This window comes from Parasteatoda tepidariorum, chromosome 1 (genome assembly GCF_982258835.1).
Source record: "Parasteatoda tepidariorum strain Cologne lab strain chromosome 1, Ptep-v5.0, whole genome shotgun sequence".
In the NCBI taxonomy this organism is placed as follows: Eukaryota; Metazoa; Arthropoda; class Arachnida; order Araneae; family Theridiidae; genus Parasteatoda; species Parasteatoda tepidariorum.
This window is the reverse complement of record NC_141755.1, coordinates 88737965-88759526: the sequence shown is the minus strand read 5'-3', so window position 1 is coordinate 88759526 and position 21562 is coordinate 88737965. Positions and strand designations below refer to the sequence as shown.

General features: G+C 27.3%; 1 protein-coding gene across 4 annotated transcripts in view; it reads right to left on the bottom strand.

Moving 5' to 3' along the window:
- Nucleotides 1-2489: 2489 nt before the first annotated feature.
- Stim (stromal interaction molecule) overlaps nucleotides 2490-21562 on the bottom strand; it is an 89798-nt gene continuing 70725 nt past the window's right edge. The window contains exons 8-15 of one of the 4 annotated variants that reach the window (XM_087168607.1): nucleotides 21224-21475; nucleotides 19072-19172; nucleotides 15632-15798; nucleotides 14386-14406; nucleotides 12216-12296; nucleotides 11875-12006; nucleotides 8259-8550; nucleotides 2490-3513 (exon numbers count right to left, since the gene is read on the bottom strand). In XM_087168607.1, coding sequence (XP_087024733.1) covers nucleotides 3201-3513; nucleotides 8259-8550; nucleotides 11875-12006; nucleotides 12216-12296; nucleotides 14386-14406; nucleotides 15632-15798; nucleotides 19072-19172; nucleotides 21224-21475 — 1359 coding nt within the window. In that variant the 3' untranslated portion in view covers nucleotides 2490-3200. The remainder of the gene's footprint in view (nucleotides 3514-8258; nucleotides 8551-11874; nucleotides 12007-12215; nucleotides 12297-14385; nucleotides 14407-15631; nucleotides 15799-19071; nucleotides 19173-21223; nucleotides 21476-21562) is intronic. The other 3 variants (XM_071179482.2, XM_087168611.1, XM_087168614.1) reach the window with 3 other exon arrangements.

Sequence of the window (21562 nt, the reverse complement as noted above, 5' to 3'; positions counted from 1 at the left end):
TGCATAAATATCCTCTTCAAGATGCAATAAAGCAAATAGTATTTTTCAATGATCCAGTTGAATAATTTATTGCATAGATGATACACATTTATAAACTGTACAGTGATAGTCAAGTGAAAAGGTTATGTACTGAAACAGTTTGGATAGTACAAATTACATTGAAAAAAAAAAGTTAGCATTAAATGTAATGAAATGATTCAGATAATATCAGTAATGGCAAGTTCCCACCCCACACGGAATAGATTTCTTCCAACCTAAGTGGAAGAAACTCATTTTCAAACAGTTTATAATTGTGATCTAATTTTAGTAATAAATATTAATTTCCAAGTTATTAAATTTATCATTAAATAAGTGAAAACTAAAAAGTAATGGGGAGGAAAAAATTTAATAAATAATAGGATAAATTAAAACAATTTTTTTTTTTTAAATTTGTGAAAACTTAGACTTAAATTTAAACAAATTAAAATAATCTTAATACTCATTGCCTAAAAATTTCATTGGTCATTTTTAGTTTTCTGACCAGTTTTCTATAAGAAATTAGTTTTTTCAGGATGATTTGCCAACCCTGGATAATATATATCTGCATAAAAGTATAACAGCCAAGTGTAGCAGCAAGTAAAATATGATGCAAGCCCATACATATGCTTAAGCCATTAAGTATATAAAATAATGCAACAATTCCCATATAATATACCTTACACTAGTTCAGACATTGAAATTGAGTCTATAACTTAACTATAATCATTTTAAGTATTAAATTTTTTTAAATAATAATAAAACAAAATATTTTATTTTAAATAGCTTTGTTTTAAGAGTTATGAATTTTAAATTACGAATTCCATTATAAATTTACTGTTAACATAAAAAAAAAAGAGATCGATTCTGTTTAATGCAAAAACAAACAGTCAAGAATAAATCAGGGAAGCATTCAAGTTAACATACCTACTTTTCTAGAAACAATACACATACACAACTTTAAAAAAGGAAGAAAAACATACTCTATATACAGAAATGTTTCTTATTTAATAAATGTTTTAACTGGTGTGCATTGCTATCAAACAAAATAGTTCATTTTAATGAAAAAAAAGTGAGATTTTTTCTTAATTTTTTTCCTTGTCTTCAATTAAACAATAATTAGCAAGCATAAAATTTATTAGCTGATATTCAAACCATTTGAAAAGTGATAAAAACAACCTAATAAAATATTATAGCAAGGTAATTTTTTTTTAATCTTTTGCCAATAAAAATGTTATAAACATCTTATATAATATTTTATTACAATATAATATTCAGGAGTGATTGTGGGCCCAACTCAAAAATCCTGAAAATTTCTTGAGTAAAATCACTCAAAAAATTAATATCTTTATAAATTTAAATCATTGAAATTTTCAAAACACAATATTCTAAATGAATTATATGCAGCATAATTTAAATGAATAATTATGTGTAAGTTTACTTTTATCTCCAATCACATTTATTATTCTACAAGAAAAAATATTTACAAATGAAAGAGAACCAAATATAAATTTTAGTTCTAATATTTTTAAATAAAATATACAAGAATTTTCATATATAAATATGATCGACGATTTCCTGAAACTTTTGGACTTTGGATCACCAGAAACTTTCAGATTGCGGTTAGTGAAAAATCCGGATTTTTTCAGGAGCACAATCACCCCTGAATATTTTATTACAATTTATGGGCAAAAAATTAAGAGAGATGGCAATATACTTTTGTACTAATTCTTCAAAATCATATTTTGTATTTTATTTTGCACAGATAATATGTCTATTGAAAAATATTGTTGCGTTAAAATGATGTTTAAATAAGTTTCTTTTCCTATAAAATCACTGGTCGAATAAGAAATAAAAGGATAACAAAATAAGAAATAATTTGAAAATATAAGATTAACTGCCAGGTATAAAAGCAGAAAATACTATTTAATAGTAAATATTACTTAACAAAATAATGAAGGGACTAATGACTTATTATTTGGGACACATAGGAGTAAGAATAAATAAATATTTAGAGTTATAAATATTTAAAGTTTCTCTGTATTAAATTCGAAATATGTGCAAAAATATCTTTAGGATTTATAGAATTTAGAAAAACAATTACATATTTTAAACAGAAAATGCTTAAAAAATTTCCAATTTTTTCAGTGGTTAAAATTATTAATAATGCATAATATTTAAATTGGCACATGTTTGTATAATTTAAGACCCACTTTAGAAAATAGCTAAGAACATTCCTATAATTTTCCATTATTTATCACATCATTTAGGCATAATAATAATGTATATTGCTATACATTTTATTATTGAAAAGTGTTATTAATAGTAAAATAAAAAAAATTATAACTTAAAAAGCTGGTTGATATATTAGTTAGGTGCAGTCTTAACACTAACTGCAAAGTAGCTAGCAAAGTAGCTAGAAAAGTTTATACTTTTTACTAACTGATAATGTAAAAAAAAAAAAATAATAATAATTAGCTATCTCAAAGGAATTTAATATCAAGAAAATTTAACATGAATACAGCTGTTTTTGAGAACACTTCCATTTAAACATGATTCAAACACACTCGAACATTAATCTCACATGCACACAGATGGAATGTATAACGCTCAGCACACAAATTATCAATTTACAATTGCAACACATGAATACAAAAATCGCAAATTAAAAACATCAAAATTTGGAGACAAAAGGAAGAAGAAAAAATTGCCACGCACATTCACCTCAAATAAATAAAGCTAATTATGTCATCTTAAGTAAATACACATAAGATATGCTTTTCAGACACGCTCAACTCTTGTATTCATCTCACTTGCACGTAAACTCGGTGTTTTCATCGGGTTAATAACTTCACACAGTGAAAATTTTTTTCAGTAAAACCAAATAACTAGGCATGGCCAGTTCGAAACGAACCAACTTTCTAAAGCTTAAGATATATTCTATTATACAATCCATTGGCTTACCTGTTAAAAACAAGTAAAGTTGCTCTATATTGAAAACACACAAGAGAATTATCTATTAGATTTACACTTATTTTTATATTATTTTCTACTTAGATGCTTTATATCTAAAGCTACATAAATATATTGATTCGAAAAAACGTAAGTTGGTTCCTTTCAAGTACAACTATGCCCAATTCCTCACCCATAAGTCACGACAAGAAGCACTGTCTGTTCAGTCGTTTTCAAGTTTTCTGCTTTCGGTGCCTTAATGTCTGAAAAAACTTCTTCTTCTTGTACTTTTCTTCGGATATTGTGCTGGAGGAGGATTCGGACGAAGCACCTCCCTCGCTGTTTTCGACAATGTTGGAAGAACTAGCGCTCTTTTTTAGTGCTTCTACGGCTAGACTTCCTGGTTTCTTCTTCTTGTCTAAGATGCTCGCGCTTATTTTTCTAACAATGTCCCCCATTCGTCCGTTTGAAGGTTCAGAAGTGAGTTGTAAGGGGCTTGATAAATAGACTTCCTTATTCTTGACGAGTGATATTCCACCCCCAGGTCTGTAAAGAGAAGCGTTTTCATTATAAGAATAACAAATTCTCAAAACTTACGAATTCTTAAAAGTATGCAGTGACATTTTTGAGGAAAATCTTATTTTAGCTGTACTTATTCAGCTGGTTCCCAAAATATGTTCCGAGAAACCTTAGGCTTCCATGGAAGGGACATAATGGTGCCAAGAATTGGGACTTAATTTTTTTTTTTTTTTTTTAAAACTAGTAGTGATTTTTGAAGTCTATAATCATATTCTATCAACAATTCTCAATTATTTAATATTGCTGTAATTTATCTCCAACTTTTTAAATAAAATGCCAATGGCAAAATTTTTAAACATGTTATTTCTTTCAATATTATATTGAAAAAAATTATGGAAAAGATATGTGTTGATAAAAAAATTTCAACAGTATTTTGGATCAAAATTTTCAATTCTAAATTAAATAACCAAATTCAAGAATAAAGAATTACGTTTCTCTCATTATTATTCTCGGAGTTTTTAATAGTTTTTTTTTCTCCTCAAAAACTTAAGTTGAGCCCATTTTATCCATTTCCAGCTCATGCATGAAGACATGCATCCAGTACAAATTCAGGCGCCACTAAGACCTATAAATTTAACTATCTGACCTTAAAACCCAATTTTAAGATTATTGATAATGTGAGGGACATATTTCATTCCACACTTTAATTATTTTCAAAACAAGTAGAAGCCTTTCTTATTATTCATTCTTACATTTGCTGCTGCTAATGATTTTTATTAAAAAAGTTGGGGATTTGCAAACAGAAACTCAAACTTTTAGGTTTCCCGAGCAGAAAAAAAATTGGGAATTTAAGGTTTGCATATGTCAGATAACATTTTTTAAATGCCTTACATGATATCAAGCATGACTGTTATTTTTATAAGTTATAATATAAGGAAATTTTATGCTTATGTTATCTACAAACTTTCAAATTTTGTCCAAATTACATTGTTGTAAAATAATTTTTTTTGCAACAAATATTGCCCATCAGAATGCATTTTATTTAAAAATATTTCTAAAAATCCATTTAAAATAGGTTTAAAAAATTAAAAAATTTAATTTTCAAATTAACTGTTACCAATTAATTTGTTGAAATATTTCATTCAGAAATTGGTCTCTTAATATTATCAATAAAATTTTGTCTAAAATGATTGCAACATTTGGATAAAATTTAAGATAAGGGAACAGTGTACAGGGTAAAAACAGTCTTTCGAATTCGCAGAACTATTAGAGGGTTTGATAGCAATAAAAAAATATACCAATATATTTTTAAAGAATAAATAACATGCAGAATTTTTCAGACAGAAACCAAAGTAACGTTCATAGAAAGATAATTTTGAAATTAGCTATTGCAAATGAATTTTTAAGAACATTTTATTCCGTAATTGGTCTAGAAAGATTGCGAATAAAATTTTGTTTAAAAAGATGTTTCACAACAAGAATAAAGCTATGAAAATCAGTAAATGAAATGAATGTTTAAGAAATAATGTTTATTTTCGTTACACCAATTCAAAGTATTACTTTAGGTAATTTTAATAAGTTTAGTAAAGGGCAGGAGATTATGGTTTTCAAATATCAATATCATAAACAGTCAAAAAATTTTATAAAAGGCACAGCAGACAATCGAATAACCAGGATTGGGTTATCTAGGTAGTGTATTATCAGGAACAATCCATAAAAGAAAGAAAGAAAAGTGTGGATCGCATCCTTTAAAATGTGCATGCTGTTGATCTGATGATTTCAACGCTTTGAGTGAGTGGTTAGAGAGATTCAAACAAAGATATGGTATGCGCCAAATAGATGAAAGAATGAGCAGTGATACATTACCAGCTAAGGTTTTATATATTTTATATCCGTCGTTGAACAGCAGACCCAGTTTAGGGGTTTATGACTACTAATGTTCAACTCCGTCGCCTTTCAATTTTGAACCAATCCAGAAGACAAGGAAACTCCTCGATCAGTACCCCCAGAGGTATGGTTTGTTATGGGAACATGGAGGACTTTATTTAATTTGTATCAGTCACTACACAGGGAGTCTTCAGCTGGCTGGGATGTAACCCACGACCTCTTGGACACAGCCCAGAGCCCTACCAACCAGGCTATCCCGGCCCTCAGTTTTATATATGAAGAAAATTTGAGTGCTGAACAAATTTACAATGTGGACAAATTAGATTTATATCTGAATTGTTCTGGTATACTACATCTCTGTTTTTCTTTTAAACTGTATGAATTTGTAAATCTAAATAATATGAAAAGGACTTGTTAATAGTTTTCTTTTTAATTAATTCAACTAATAATCTTATATTTTCTATAAATTTTTTCCACCAAAATTTGCATAAATCGGATTATTCGGGATACTCCCTTAGCATTTCTGTTCAATCGAGAGACGACTGTAATTATTATCTGAATTATTTTCTAAGCATAATCAGTGGTTAGAATTTACCTGTTACAAGCAATAAAATTACTGCAGTCACTACTTTTTTTAAAAAAAAAATTTGCAAAACAATGTGTTACTTTTTGAAAGAAGACAACACTAGATAGTAATGAGTCCTCGCAACTACTTTAATCATCCAGCAAAGAAGCAAAATTCAAATGTAACTGATTTCTTGTATCCAATATACTTTACTTATTTTTATTTTTCTCAGTTAAGATAACTTTAAAAATAACACTTAAGCTTTAATCACTTAAACACTTAGCTTTGAACTTAAAAAAGTCACAAATGAACTTAAAAAAATCTTTGAACTTAAAAAAGTTATAATATTCTAATTTCTTGAAATAAATATTCACAGCCATAGGAGGCATAAAAAGTTGAAAGAAACAGTTCATAAAACGGCTCTTTAATTACCATTATTTTTGAATTTTTCTATCAGTATTCAAAATTTTTTAAAATTTTTAGCATGAGTGCAAATTGAAACCTCCTTCAAATTAAAGTAGTTGTCACTCTTAAAAGTAGTTAATTAGTGACTACATTTTGAAAGTTTGTATTCACAACAATAAAAAAAAAAAATTAGCTGTTAACAGCGAAAAAATGTATTTTTTCCAACCACTGAGCATAACCAAATGAAGGAAAAAAGAAATATTAGTTTAGTTATCAAACTGAAACATAATTAAAACAAAGAACACATACACAATACTACAGAAGTATAAAATGATTGATTGTTACAATTACCAGGCTCAGGCACTAAATAAAAATAAGATAAATTGCAAAACAATGTGGTAATTTAATAAGAATATTCTTTCACTGTTTAAATGGTAACATTTTCCATTAAAGCAGAAGAACAATCAGAGTATATAGATTCACAATCAAAACTGTAACACAAATTTCAATTGCCATGCCATGCAAAGAGAAAGTTAGTTCTAGAAGAAAGTTAGCAATAAAGATTAAATCATAATAATGTTAGAACTCAATTGATGGAAGCTTGGCCATTAAACAAGTTAATTAAGAGACTGGAATTTTTAAGAACAGAAAATGCACATCCATAAGGGGCCAAGACCTTACCGTTTAGGGCTGGAATTCCAAAACTTAAAGATACGAGGCAATTTCCTATTCCATGAACTATTTGTTTTCTGTTTTTCATAATTATGTGGTTTTCCCTGATTCCTTAATAAATAGGAAGCTATTTCACAGATATTCCAAGATTACATTGCACAAAATCTTATAATAAAGCATATTCATTATACTTCACTAAAAAAAAAAAAATCAACCAAAAATTTTATTTGTCAGTAAACTACTCATTTAAAAGAGAAAATAAAAAGAGATTGAATTTCCAAATTGATATAATAAATAAGATAATTTTAAAACAAATTGTCCTATTCAGTAAAAGACTAATTTGAAAAAAAAAAGACCTAATTTTCAATTTTTTTCGAATAAAATATGTGCTATGAATCTGTACTTAAGAAATTATTAAAAAAAAAACAAAAAAAAAAAAAAAACACCACATAGCTGAAACTGGAATAAATTGAAAGTGTGCTAAATTATAATTTTGATGAGGAGATAGTTGAGATAAATCATAGTGCTTCTGCACAAAAAACTAACATTTTAAGAAATTTTCTTTCCTACCTTATTCACTTATTCCCTTTCAATTTAGGCAGCTACTGCCAAAACATTGTCAGATGAAAATTGGTCCCCATTTAAAAAAAAAATAAATGTGTTTATCTATACAATGTGTTTATATTTTATTACATTAAACTTGCCCTGTTAGTTACTTATACTTAAATTTTAAAAATATCTGTTAAGAGTTTCGCACAAAAAATTTCATTCTTTTTTTTCAATGTAAAATATTACACATTTTTAAAGACTACAGTGCTAAAACTATTTAATAAATTTACTTAATTTTCAATTTATCAGATACAGAATAAAATTTTAATTTAGCTTAGTTAGAATGAAGAATAAAAATTTAATTAGAGAGTATATTCTTAGTATAAAAAAAATAGAACCTGATTTGATTTTAATTTAAAAACTTGCAAACCTGAAATTTCAACTATTGTGAGTGCATTATAATAATTATTTTTTTCAATAAAATGAAGATAGTTATCTAAGGACTCTTTATCATAGCTTTAAAAAATTTTACATTTTAAACTTAGATTAAATGGAATTCAACTTTAAATTGTTTAAAAATAGAAAAATGGACCATTTTTTAATAGTTCTATCTAAAAAAAGGTAATTTTTAAAAAATTTGTATAAATGTTGTTCTTAAACCAGTAAACAGATTACTAGTGAAATGATGACTCACCCATCAGTAAGTGTAAACATTGGTCTGGATGACTCTGGGCATGACGCAAGGGAGGGAGGAGTATTGCTCCTCTCCGTCGAGTCATCGTCAACAGGATCAGGGATTAGAATCTCTTCGTTATCTGTTTCAAAAGAGGATACACTCTCTAAAGGCCTATAACATTCTCTGGGATAGACAACCCTCGAGGTGGAAGCAAGAGCAGAATAGGCCATTATGTCAGGATTGTTTTTAATTAAGGAAGGGCTGGATTTTGAATAGCTAGGCGGTGGAGGAATGTTAGCAACTCCCGAGCCTATAAATATGGCGACAGAAACATTAGAAGTGTTAAAACAAAAGCTGATCGTGATGATGTCATCTAATGTTAAAGTATGTGAGAAGTAAAGTAATGTATAAAATCTTTAAATGACCCTTTCAAGTTTGGCTCAATGCAAAATGCTGCTTATTAGTGTTAAAAAAAATTTATTTTGATTAAATGAGTTAGTAAAATTTATTATGTAAAAAGCAAATTTTCAGAATAGTTTCCTAATTGAAATTTTTTTTGATAATAAATTAAAAAAAGAAACAAAATTTATGGTTGACACTACTAGGTCAGGGTTGCCTCGCAAATCTGGAAAAAAAATTCCCTGTATTTTCCCTCTACATATTATATACATTATATTATGAGGAAACAGAACAATTACAGTGCTAAAGAGTGAGCTATATTGGGCTAACTATATTCATTAGTTTTAATTGAACAGCTGAAGATAACTGAATAATGCTGTAGTAAATGAAATAGTTTAGTATAGCTGAAATATCCTTAAATGTCCCATAGATTACACTTTGAGTGGTCACCATTCTTTAAAAGACATAAATAAGAAACGAAATTCCCTGTATTTTCCCAGTTCGTAAAGGAAGAATCAAAATTCCCTGCATTTTCTCTGTTATTTTGGGTGATTTTTAAATTCCCTGTATTTTCCAGGTGGTTTTCCTTGTTTTCCCAATGGAGTGGCAACCCTGTAGGTTAATAAATATTAATAAGTAATTAAGTTATTCATAAATTTGGAAGTTCTTTTCAACACATTCTTCATGGACATTATTAATGCACAACTTTTCTGCATTTTAACATTAGATGACAACAACTTTAACAGCAAATGAGCCAAGAAAAAAATTCCAACAATTTAAAATAAGCATTGCTAATAGACAGAAAAATCAGATTCATTATTGACAGATAGAGAAAAAGTTTAAAATAATGCTTTTTAGAAATAGGAGAGGCTCAAAATTTTTTTTCTCTCTTCTTTCAAGTTGTATTTGTCTTATTTTGACCCAACACATGAAAAATACAATAATGAATATTTCTCACATAATCTTTGTAAGGAAAGGTATTTAGAAATCTTTAAAAAAATAAATCAGACTCATAATGTGCAATAAAAATGATGATTTCTGAAAATGCAACTAAATATTTGACTGGGAAATCCATAGCCAACTATAAACTAGAGAAATATTTTAAAGGTCAATGAAAATAAGTAATAGAGATTGAAAGGAAGTAATAAGTTCTAACATTTCAAGATGACTCTTTAATAGTTAATATTAATCAAAATAAAGAATTGTTGAATTTCAAAGAGCATTTCTTTTTTATTATTAATTCACAACCATAATAACCTTTATAACAGATTTATTTTAACAAGGACTATGTATTTTGGATTTATTTTCAAATAAAATAATGTTTATGTTACAGATATTTACAAATTATTAAGTATTGCCTACAAAACAAAATTTAAAAAATTCCTGCCTCATACGTATAATAAGGCTGGATTTTCACATACTAGGTTACAATCTTCAAGGAAGTTGGTTAATAACTTAACATACTATATCTGAATCAGCATATCGTATTAGAACCATTTAAGTGGCATATTAAAATTTTATGTTTAAACTCAACAAAAACATATCGTTTTTTGAGTCAGCCTATTTTTATAAGTAAATATCTGGTAGTCAAATAATAACAGGGGTGATTGTGACACAAAGTGAAAAATCCTGAAAATTTTATATGTAAATACTCGATAACAAGATATCAATTTATATATAATTCATATTTTATATATTTTTTTAACTAAAAAATATCCCACTTTTATAGTAACTAATTTAAGAAAAAACTTAGTTCTTATAAGAATCGTGATATTGGATTAAAAAATCGCATGAATATGAATCACGATATTGGATTTTAAGAACGCGAAAATACAAATCACGATATTGGATTTTAAAATCATGTGAATATGAATCACGATGCATGATTTTTAAATCACATGAGTACGATTCACAAAGAATAACTTTCAAATTAGGTAAATACGAAATCCGATGTTCAATATTAAAATCGCATGAATATGAATCTTGATATTACAGGATTCCAGCATTGTTTCAAAGATTAAAAACTTTGAAAATCCAAAAATTAAAATTGCGGAAGAGTCGCATGTTTGAAAACGCCTCGTTAACGTGATTTAGCGAAGGTTTTAAAATTTAAATTATAGAACTTAATTCTTACTTTAAATTGAGCTGAAAATTTCGTCGGATTATAAGTTTTGATTCGCGATAGTCCGTAAATCAATCTTAAGATGTGCGAATTTCCGCAAAAAAAATCACATGCCTTGCTTCTAGTTTGTAGACCTAGAGGGATGATACGAAAAACCCGGAATTCCGGGTTACACCCAGAATGCAATCACCCCTGTAATAAGCAAATTAACTCCTTCAGATACAAAACGGCATGATACAGGCTTTCTTTAACTTCAGAACAGTGAACTGAAAAAGCATATAAAGGGCACATTTTCCATACTTCCACATTAAACAGATAATTCAAACAAAAACTTTTATATTTTAATTTGTCATAAAAATTATCATTATAAGGATTTCCAGAGAAATATTTCGTAGAGAAAAAGAATGGACTGAAATTTTGATGTAGATTTATGAAACTTAAATGAAATAAATACAGTATTACATTAAGATTATAATGATTTTGCTATGTCTGTGTTCTAGATGCAGCATTGGACTATTTAGGACAAAAAATAAATAATAACTAAACAAAATGTAATAAGCATGAAATATGTATTTGTTATTTTTACTTTATCTTATTACTACACATAATAAAAAGCGGTAATAAGCTTGATATAAATTTTTTTTAAAACTAAGAATATTTTGAGATAAAATTAGCTTAAAACAAATAAAATATGAACATGGGACGATTTCACAATATACAATGTTAGCTATTAAAACATTAAGATTAAATAGCTCAATGAAACAAATAACTTACAAAATATATGACAGCATAGATTAGACTTTTACATGCAAAGATGATTGTTAAAAAATTTTAATACTTTCGAAGCATTAAAATACTAACTGTTTTGATTTAAAAACATTTGATAAAATAAATGTAATGAAATGCCCAAATTTAAATGAAATAATATCAATAAATATCAATAATGTCAATAAAACTTATGTAAATAAATGAGTTTAAAATAAAGGCAGGCTTAGTCTTGAGCAACCTATAAAATTGTTTTGTGAGTTTTAAACAAACAATTAAAAAAATTATCTGGGGGAAAAAAAGGAAAGAAACGAAGGGTGAAATCATGTTAATTAAAAGTAATCTCACCACTTTTAGAAGTTGAAGCAGCAGGCGTTTGAGCAGCAGAGGTCAGGGAAATGCCACTATCACGGTGAACTAAAAATCTTTGAGCTTTAAAGCTATGTCTATCTGTAGTTTTAGTAGAACTGCTTATGCAGGCTGTTAGTAGGAGTAGAAGAAAAGCAAGCAAAAAAGTTAGATGAGCAGAGTATGTTAAGAGATAAAAAACATGATTAGATAAGCAGGAGATATGCACATAGTATGTGACAAAATAGACATAGTAAGGGACCAAAATTTGTAAATATGGTAAAAGAAAAAGGGAAATAATTTTTGTATGATGCAAGATAATATAAAGTTTTGAAACTTACTAGGTACGATACCAGTGTAGGGCGGTGGGCTTTCTTCTCGAAGTGTAGTTTCACTACTGCTATGAGTCAAAGTATTGAGTCCTATAAGAAAACAAATCTTTTATATATATATATATATTTTTTTTGTTAATGCCTTACACATGTAAAGAATTTTATTTTATAACCGTCGTTGAACAGCCGACCCAATTTTATGGGTTTACAACTACCAATGCTCAACTCCGTAGCCTTGTAATTTTGAACCCAATCCAGAAGACAAGGGAACTCCTGGATCGAGTATTGGGAGAAATTTGCCTTCGTGGAGGACTTTTTGATGGAGCTAACCCGCATTTGCGTTACATGGAGAGGAAGACCACAAGAACCTCCCACCGTTAGCCTGACGGCAAGGGACATGTAAAGAATTGGAAAAAGGTTACGATTTTCTTACTTTTCAGTACGTCTCAAATTTTGTTAAAAACTGAATGAGATTTAGGTTTTATGCCATACCTGCCAACATTGGAGAAATAAAATAACGGATATTTTACTAGTGACACTTTTAGACGAGAAAAGTTTTGATACATCATACATAATCATGTAAGTCAAAAAGAGAAATTGGAAATAATATAAGCACTTACATTTAGAGATGAATCTTAATCTAAAAAATATTTTCTTAAACCATTATTTATAAATACTTAAACTATTAACACCCAACATACTGCTATAGCAGTATCTGTTGAGGAATAAGAGAAGTATTTTTGCCATCAGCGGATATTTTATTGACATTTTTTTAAAACTTCAACAAATAAAGAGAAATTTGAGAATATACTGGTAAACAGGAGACAGTGGTAAAAAACAAGAGTTTATGTTAAAATATAGGAGACTTGGCAGGTATGTTTTATGCACAGTTTAATGATGCAAGTCAAAGTAATTAAATACTTTTATATCATTGTTTTTCCTAAATAAAGACATACAATTGCAGAATGTAATACAATTGCTGAATGTAAAGGGAATGTTCCAGTATAAGGCTAAATTATCCTTCAAAGTAAAAAAAGAGACCTTATTTATTTTAGCATAAATTTTTTAACAATGAGATTTTTTAAGGTTCTCTCAATATATCACATTTATTGATTTTTTATTTTTTATTATGAAACTAAGTTTAACTACATAGTTTTATGAGAAAAAAAAAAAACTTTGCTAACAAATGCTTTGTTTTTTGCTACAAAAACAATTTTAAACAATACTTTGACTTACAGAAGAAAGAAAGCACAGTTAAAATACTAATTAGAAATTTTTTTAACTAGATACAAATCACTAGCTTATTCCCATTTTAGAAATTTAAACTCTTTCTAACTTTTTAACGCTCTACACGTTCTTTTTTTCAGCTATTCTGAAAGTTTTCAGTTCTTTTTAAAATATTAAGTTCTTTTCTAAAATAAAATCTTCACTTTTATGTCAATTGTCATGTAGAGAAAACACCATTCAACAAAAAGAAGGAGCCCTGTTTTTTATTCTATCAAAATTTAAAAAGGTATCATCAATTTTAATACCAAAAATCTTTTCTAACTTTTTTAACAACCCTACACGTTCTATTCTTCAGCCTCTTTCAACAATTCTAAAATTTCTAGTTCTTTTTAAAGTATTAAGCTCTTTTCTAAAATAAAATTTTTCACTTTTATATCAATTTTTAGGTAGAGAAATCATCATTCAACAAAAAGAAGGAGCCATGTTTTTTATTCTATTAAAATGCTAGAATATAAAAAGGTTTAATCAATTTTAATAGAAAAATTTATTCCATCAAAATAACCCTTTTTAATTAATACAAACACTGAGAAATTTTGGCAACAATTAAGCTATCAAGATTTTTCTGAAAACAATGCTTCACTATATTTTTAATAAAGCAAACATAATTAAAATATTTTTTTTTTTTTACCTAGAGCTTTTAGTTCTTATTTCCAAATATAGGTCATATTAATTTTAAATTTGTATTGACAGCAATTTGTATTCAAATAAATTAAACTATTAAACATTTCCTAGACAAAAATAGGCTAAAACGAGTGAGCTACAATACATTCTCAATAAAATGTATTTAATTCGGATACGATATGTGCCTTTTACCCATTTTTTCTTACCTAAAATGCATAAATTGTAAAAAAAATATTTTTACACACAAACATAAAATATTTTTTGCATTTACCTTTTTTTTTAGTTGATAAATCTGAAACAAAATTTTTATAATTAAAAAACATTGAATTTCTTGTGATACATACTGAAATTATTAAAACTTCAAAGTTTGACTAATTAATTTAGACTTTAAAAAATTTGCTTCAAGACTTTTAACAAAATACAAAACACAATTAAAAAAATGAAACAAACCTAAAGAATATTATCTACTTTTTTCTAAAAGGCAACGGTTTTAACTCCAATTTTTCCGCATAAAGTGAGGAGAAATGTAAAACAAATGCATTTATCACTCTTTTTTTAAATAAGTTTTTGATTAAAATGCATGAATCATACACAAAATGTAATAATATAATTACAGCCCAACACCAAAATAGTTATTTAGATCTACATAATTTTTTCTTACTTGATAAATTTACATAATTATTACAATAAGAAACTGTCGATAATCACAATTATATTTTTATCTTACCTTAACTGGTTTTTAAAAAGTATTACAATATTTGCTTACAATTGAACTACATTTCAATAAATTAGTTTAAAGATTCTTAACGAAAGAGCAAAATTGCATAATTAATTTATTTTAAGTAATGTAATAGGGGAGTGTATAATATTTGATTGTTTTAGATTCTAAATTTTATTTAGAAGCAACTTAGTTTCATTCATTAGTATCAATCTATATATTTTTGACACGCAATGTATAGTTTTCGGAGTGGTTTAAAACAATGAAGTTAAAAATGTACACATTTAGTTGCTTTAAAGTCACAATATTTTTATAATACTTTTAAACGATGAAACGTAAGAAAATAACTAAACATGCGAAATATGCAATCTAATTATCCGGATTCTTAAATTAGAAGTTTACTAAGGTTAAAGTTTAAATTTGGAAAGAAGATTGCTAATGGTAAAGTTATAATTACAGATAAAATATTAAAATGAAATTGTAAAAAATTATATCAAGATTTATCACGAATGAAAAATTATCAAGGTAACAATATAATTGCTTCAAATTCAACACATGATAATGATTGCCAAAGATAGGATAAAAGGCACAATAAAATGAAAGTTTTCAAACATAAAAATAGAAACTAAATTTGTAAAGATGTCTAGTTTGACAAAACTGAGGTTAAAATCACAGAAGTAATTTACTCCAATTATTAATTTTGAAAAACAACATAGAATTATGTATGTCATTTGTAAAAGAAAGAATACATGGTTAAAGAGAAGAAAACAAGTGATGGGAATAAAGTGAAAATAGTAACCAGAGTGTGTGCTACTGCTTGTGCCATTCAACAGTGTTGGCTTCAAAATGCTTTCTAGAGATGCTAAGCCAGGATTATGAATAATTGGAAAACCGCAGAGAATTTCAACTTGCTTCCAGCGATGCATCCTTTCTTGAAGATCAGTTGTTACTTCGTACAAAGCTGACCTGAAAAACATGAATTATTGATACAAAAAAGCAACTGCATATTCAATTAGATGAATGAGAGAAATACAGTAACTTCCTTTTTTTTTAGAAAATAATTTATAATTCATGATAATAAGACTAAGTTATTTTTATTAAAAGAGTTTTACAAGATTTAAATAATATGATCAAATTTATTTACTGAAATTATTTCTTTGATTGTTATGATAAAATTTCACACTTTAATTTTAATCATGCATTAAAAAATATAATTCATAATTTATAATAATTCATATTTACTTTTAGTAAGAATATTAATTATAAATTTTCTTAATGATCATTTTAATAAATTTTTTAGTTGAGCTCTCAAAAAAGTCAAACATTTCAGCTATAGACTCCACAGCTCTAATATAACAGGGTGGCCACTCAAATCAGATTTCAAATTTCCCTGATTTTTCCAGGTTTTCCAGATAAAAATCTTAAAATTTCCAGGTTTTAGTTTCTTTATTCTAATAAAGTGTAGGATGTGGGCACAAGAAAAGTGTCTAAATTATAAAATATTTTTTTCAAAATGTTACTTTTTTATCATAACTTGAAAAAAATAATTTATTTTGACAATTTGGCAAGATTTTTTATTCATTTTTTAATGTTTTGGTACAAAATTTTGAATCAAAAATCATATATTGATCAACAAAAGAGTAAAATTAAATATTAGAATATAGTTATTTTAATTTTAAAAAAAGTTTTTTTTTTAAGAACTATGTTATAAAAGGTTAAAATGAAATAGAAAAAATTAGCATTAATGCAACAATTGTAACAATTTGTTGACAAACATTGCTGTTAGCAGTTGTAAAAAAAATGTGAGATTGGTTGGTTTGCTGAGAAAAAATAATTCACAGATTTCTTTTAATGGGAATACAAAAATTTTCAGAAAAAGAGTGCAATATAAAATCTATTATTATTATCAAATTATAACCAACTAATTTTTGGAGAATTTTATAAAGTTAAAAATACCAAAACATTTCGTCAAAATGGAAAAAAATTACCACGAAAGCATTGGAACAAACTTAAGCCATAAATGGATTCAGCCCAAGGACAGAATTTAACAACAGAAGCTAATATCCTAATCCCTTCTTCCACCTCCACCCAGAGCCGGATTATACCTTTCGTAGGCCCTAGGCACAGAGCCGGATTATACCTTTCGTGGGCCCTAGGCATAGCCGTTTTTGGGCCCTCCCCTCCTTCCCTCACTCCTCCCCTCTTTTCAAAATATAGGCTAAAATTTTCTTGCATATTTTTTTTACATTTTTATTAATATGGATTTTAATTTACAAATTTGTTTATCGAACTTTATCGCAATACCGATATACTACCGATATTGCAGTTGATATCGATAATACCATTACGATTAGTTCGATCGATAACAATGTTAAAGATAAACTTGTGAATACGTTTCCTAACGTTCACATTGCATTAAGTATATATTTGTCGATTCTCGGATCAAATGCAGAAGGAGAAAGATCTTTCTCCAGATTAAAATTGATAAAAAATTATTTGCGTTCAACAATGATCGTTTGGCATCGCTCGCACTTATGTCTATTAAATACGACATTTTGCGTAGTTTTGGAATTCGACAGCATAATACAAGATTTCGTTGAATTCAAAAATCGCAAAAAAGTAATATATTAGATCATAAGATTCTGCAAAATAATTTATTACCGAAAAATATTATATTTTTATTTGTATCTTCATAATTTTATGCAAAATACACTTGCTGTTTTTAAAGCTAAATTATTTTTGTCAACAAATTTTTTTCTCCCAAGTTTTTCGTAGGCCCCTGAATTTCGTAGGCCCTAGGCACGTGCCTAGTGTGCCTATAGGTTAATCCGGCCCTGCCTCCACCACAATCTTTCCTAAATTGCACAGTCCATAGCAGTCAAAGGTTTCCACATTCGTTTAGCAACAGTGGGAGAATTTTATGTGGCATTCTAGTTTAACAGAGCTGTAATGGAGCAAATTTTGATACAAGCAAAGTATTGCTAAGTTGATGATATTTCAACTGCTTGGAGATACATTTCCGTCTAAAAAAAGTGGGTATAATGGATGAAATCATTTAAATTAAGAAAATTAGTAAATAATTTAAATTAGTGAAATTAAAAAAATTTCCAGCTTTTCTTTAAAATTTCCTGATTTTTCCAGGTTTTTATCCAAATTTCCCTGATTTTTCCAGGTTTTTTTCTAGTATAAAAAAAAATTCCCTGATAATTCCAGGTTTTCAAGGTTTTCTAGATGGGTGGCCACCCTGTATAAGTATGAATTATAAAACTTACTTTAAATGTACAAGACATTAAACAAAATTAATTTTGCCATTGGAATTAGTCATAACAACAAGTGGTTCGATGTTATTTTGCAAAATACGCCAAAAATCATTGAAGGGGTAAGAAAGAAAAAGTTATGATACATTCTCAGGAATTTCAACAGGCTTAAAGAGAATTAATACAATTTTATAAAGGGGAAAAAATATTCTTGCTTCCAGGAAGAAAAAAAAAATTATAATACAAGAAATAGAATATGTGATGACAAACAACTATAGTGTCTTCAGTTTAGACGGCGACTGAAGAACATATATGGAAGGTTTATATTATTTTAAATAGGAATCCACTTTAAGTAGAATAGGACTCAGAAATTTTAGTCTCCCAAGTCTAGGAGAATCACTGACAACAAAAGCTGAGTCAGTCCTTATATGAATACCACAAAAATCAAATAACCAAAAGAATAGAGAATTCAAGAAAAATATTTATTATTCTTTTAGTTTCCATAAAACGTTCAAACTTATTCACTTAGTTTTTTTCCTCTTGGATCTCTTAATATTCAAATGATAGTCAAGAAGTACAAACCATAATAATGGTCTTAAGGTGTTTAATTTATATTCATTACAGTACTCAGTTAATTAGTTGTATATATCATAAATACAGTATTATTATTGTTAAATGATAATTATTTCATATCCCAAATTCAAACTTTAAAACTACTAAAAATTAATAAGTAAATGATTTACAGATATTTTATTTAATTAATGATATTTTAATGATTTAATGATGATTAATGATTTAATGATGATATTTTATTTAATAAATTTTATTAGTTTACATATATACCTCTAACTCATTTTAACTAAATTTACTGAAAACTGATTAAAGAGGCATTCGATACTAATAATTAATATTTAATTAAGAAATAATAGCAATGTATTTACGACAAACCATATGGAATAATGTATTTTTTAGAGCTTCTTACTTGGCTTTTACAATGCGATCATCCACATCATCAATGGAGCTACCATGAGCTATTCTAAAGGCACCCATAAAAGTGGCTCTTTTTTTACTCAGTTTTTCACACTAAAGAAAAATAACTGACTGTCAAAGATTTGGAATTCAAAAACAAAATAAAATGATTAAAAAAAATGAAAACAACAAAAAAAATCCCAAAAATGAAAACAGCAACAAAAAAAAAAAAAAATCCAGTTTTACTATTTGTAAACAATAAAAATAGCAAAAATGCAGTTACAAAAATACTAAATTACAAAAACACACACACATATTAAAATATTTGGCACAGAAACAAAAGAGAAATGTTATGATTTGCTTAACTATAAAAGACAACTTCAGTAACTTAAACCTAGAGAGTTTATTAAAGAGAGTTTCATAGATAACTACAAATAAAGCAAGTAATAATAGTTTAGGATATACCACGTTTGGAGAAGCTCTGAAGATATTTTTACAAAGATTATGACATTTATAAAAACATTAGAGAAACTCCCTGATCTGCAGGGAAACAATTGACTAGTTAATTGACACTTCAAAATTATAAAATAAAAAAATTAATTAAAAACGCAAAATATATACTTTTTTTAAATAAAAAATATAAAGAGTTGCTTCGAATTACTAAACACAGTTACAGTAGCTAAAGCTTTAACCCTCTGTCTGCTCAATTTGAAAACCTAAATCGCTTAAAAAAATTTTTTTTGCTGCATAATTTTAAATCTGTATACATTGGAGAATTTAAATATGCATTTTTTCTTTCTAGAAAAGATTTTTTATTTTATTAATTGCATATATATTTTAGATTGCATAGATATTTTTATATATTTAGATTGACTAAAATCACTATATTTAGATTGACAAGAATCTGATAAATCATCAGGAATCTCTGTCAATCTTTGAACATTTTCTAGCAGTCATTTCTGATTAGAAAAAGGCAGTAGTAAAGTTAAACATAGTAAAGTTACAGCGATAAATACAAAATACCACAATTTAGTGATGGACGACTAATGACATCTGTTGGTCAAAACTTAAATTAAAAGTCTACCACTGTACATAATTATTTCACTGGTTAAATTGTGAGAAGAACAGCCAGTGGGTTAAAAGCACTCTTGCTCTTTTGTCATGCTGTGAAGAAAAATCCAGTCACAATAAAATTTGAACTAAGTATATTAAACATAGCTGATTGTTTTCAATCTTTTTTTATTAATAATATAATTTAGGATTAAAACTTTTTAAAATAGCATACAAAAAATATTAGACAGAATAACAAATTCAGCAAGGATGCACAATCTATGGTTTGGAGCCGAAATTGCCTATGAAGTCTTTGAACTTCATTGGCAATTTCGGCCCCAAACCATAATATTAACTCTCAATAGACCAATTGGCAAAAATCCGTTTGTTATTTATATCACTCTGATTGTTGTCATATTAACAATAAACGTAATTATAGTAATGATTATAGTAATGATTATAGTTGTTATATATTAATATTACAATTATACGTAGTAGGAACTATTCTTAACCATGCTCTGTAAGTTGTTGATTCAGTTTGGCTTTCTTCAGAATATAAGATCATAACCACTTCCTTTCGTAAGTTTAGTTTAATGAAATGAGTTGAGTGTTTGCGGTGAAAAATAATTTATCACAAATTTACATAACTAAATTGAGAAAAAAAATTCCTGACTTCGGTAGTTAAATAAATTGTAAAAGTTGTAATGTCAAAATTCCAAATGTAATTATATTGATACTTCATTAATACTTATCAGTATCTAAATACAAAATGATTAATTTTGTGTTAGACACTGAGGAAGGTTCTCGTTTATGCAACCGAAACTATAGTATGTTGATTTGCTTTACTTAACAGTCATAGATCTTAACTCGAACTGAGTTTAACGAAAATAGTCAAAACAATTTCCAATTATATTGATTGGTAGAACTCATTCTGCATTTTCCCATACTTACAATTACAATAAATAATAACAAAATCGTTAGCAAATTAATAAATATTATTAATATTTAAGAAAAAGTTTCCGGGTTAAAAATTTTTTTAAATTAAATTTTACTAATTAATCCAGGATAGACAAATAAAAAGTATCAGGATAGAGGCAATTAAACGAGATACATACACCTTCCTTGGCAGCTAATAACTGTTGTTCGGCCACTGATTTTTTGGCATTGTAGTTACGCTGTTCAATCTCATGGGTCAGTTGTAACCAGTGTTGTAAAGTGACAGGTGCAACCCAGTGGCGTGCCTCAAGTTTTTTTTCAGCTTCCCTTAAATCACATCGAGCGATTTGGAGTTGCTTTTCCAATTCTGATATTCTGCTTAATCCATCAGGGTCTGAGCAATCACTTATAGAGTGTTCCAAACTTCTTTGCTGAAAAATGGAAATAATTATATTAAATGGTTTTTTACTTAAAAATAAGCAACATAAATAAAATAACATTCAATTTCAACAAATTAA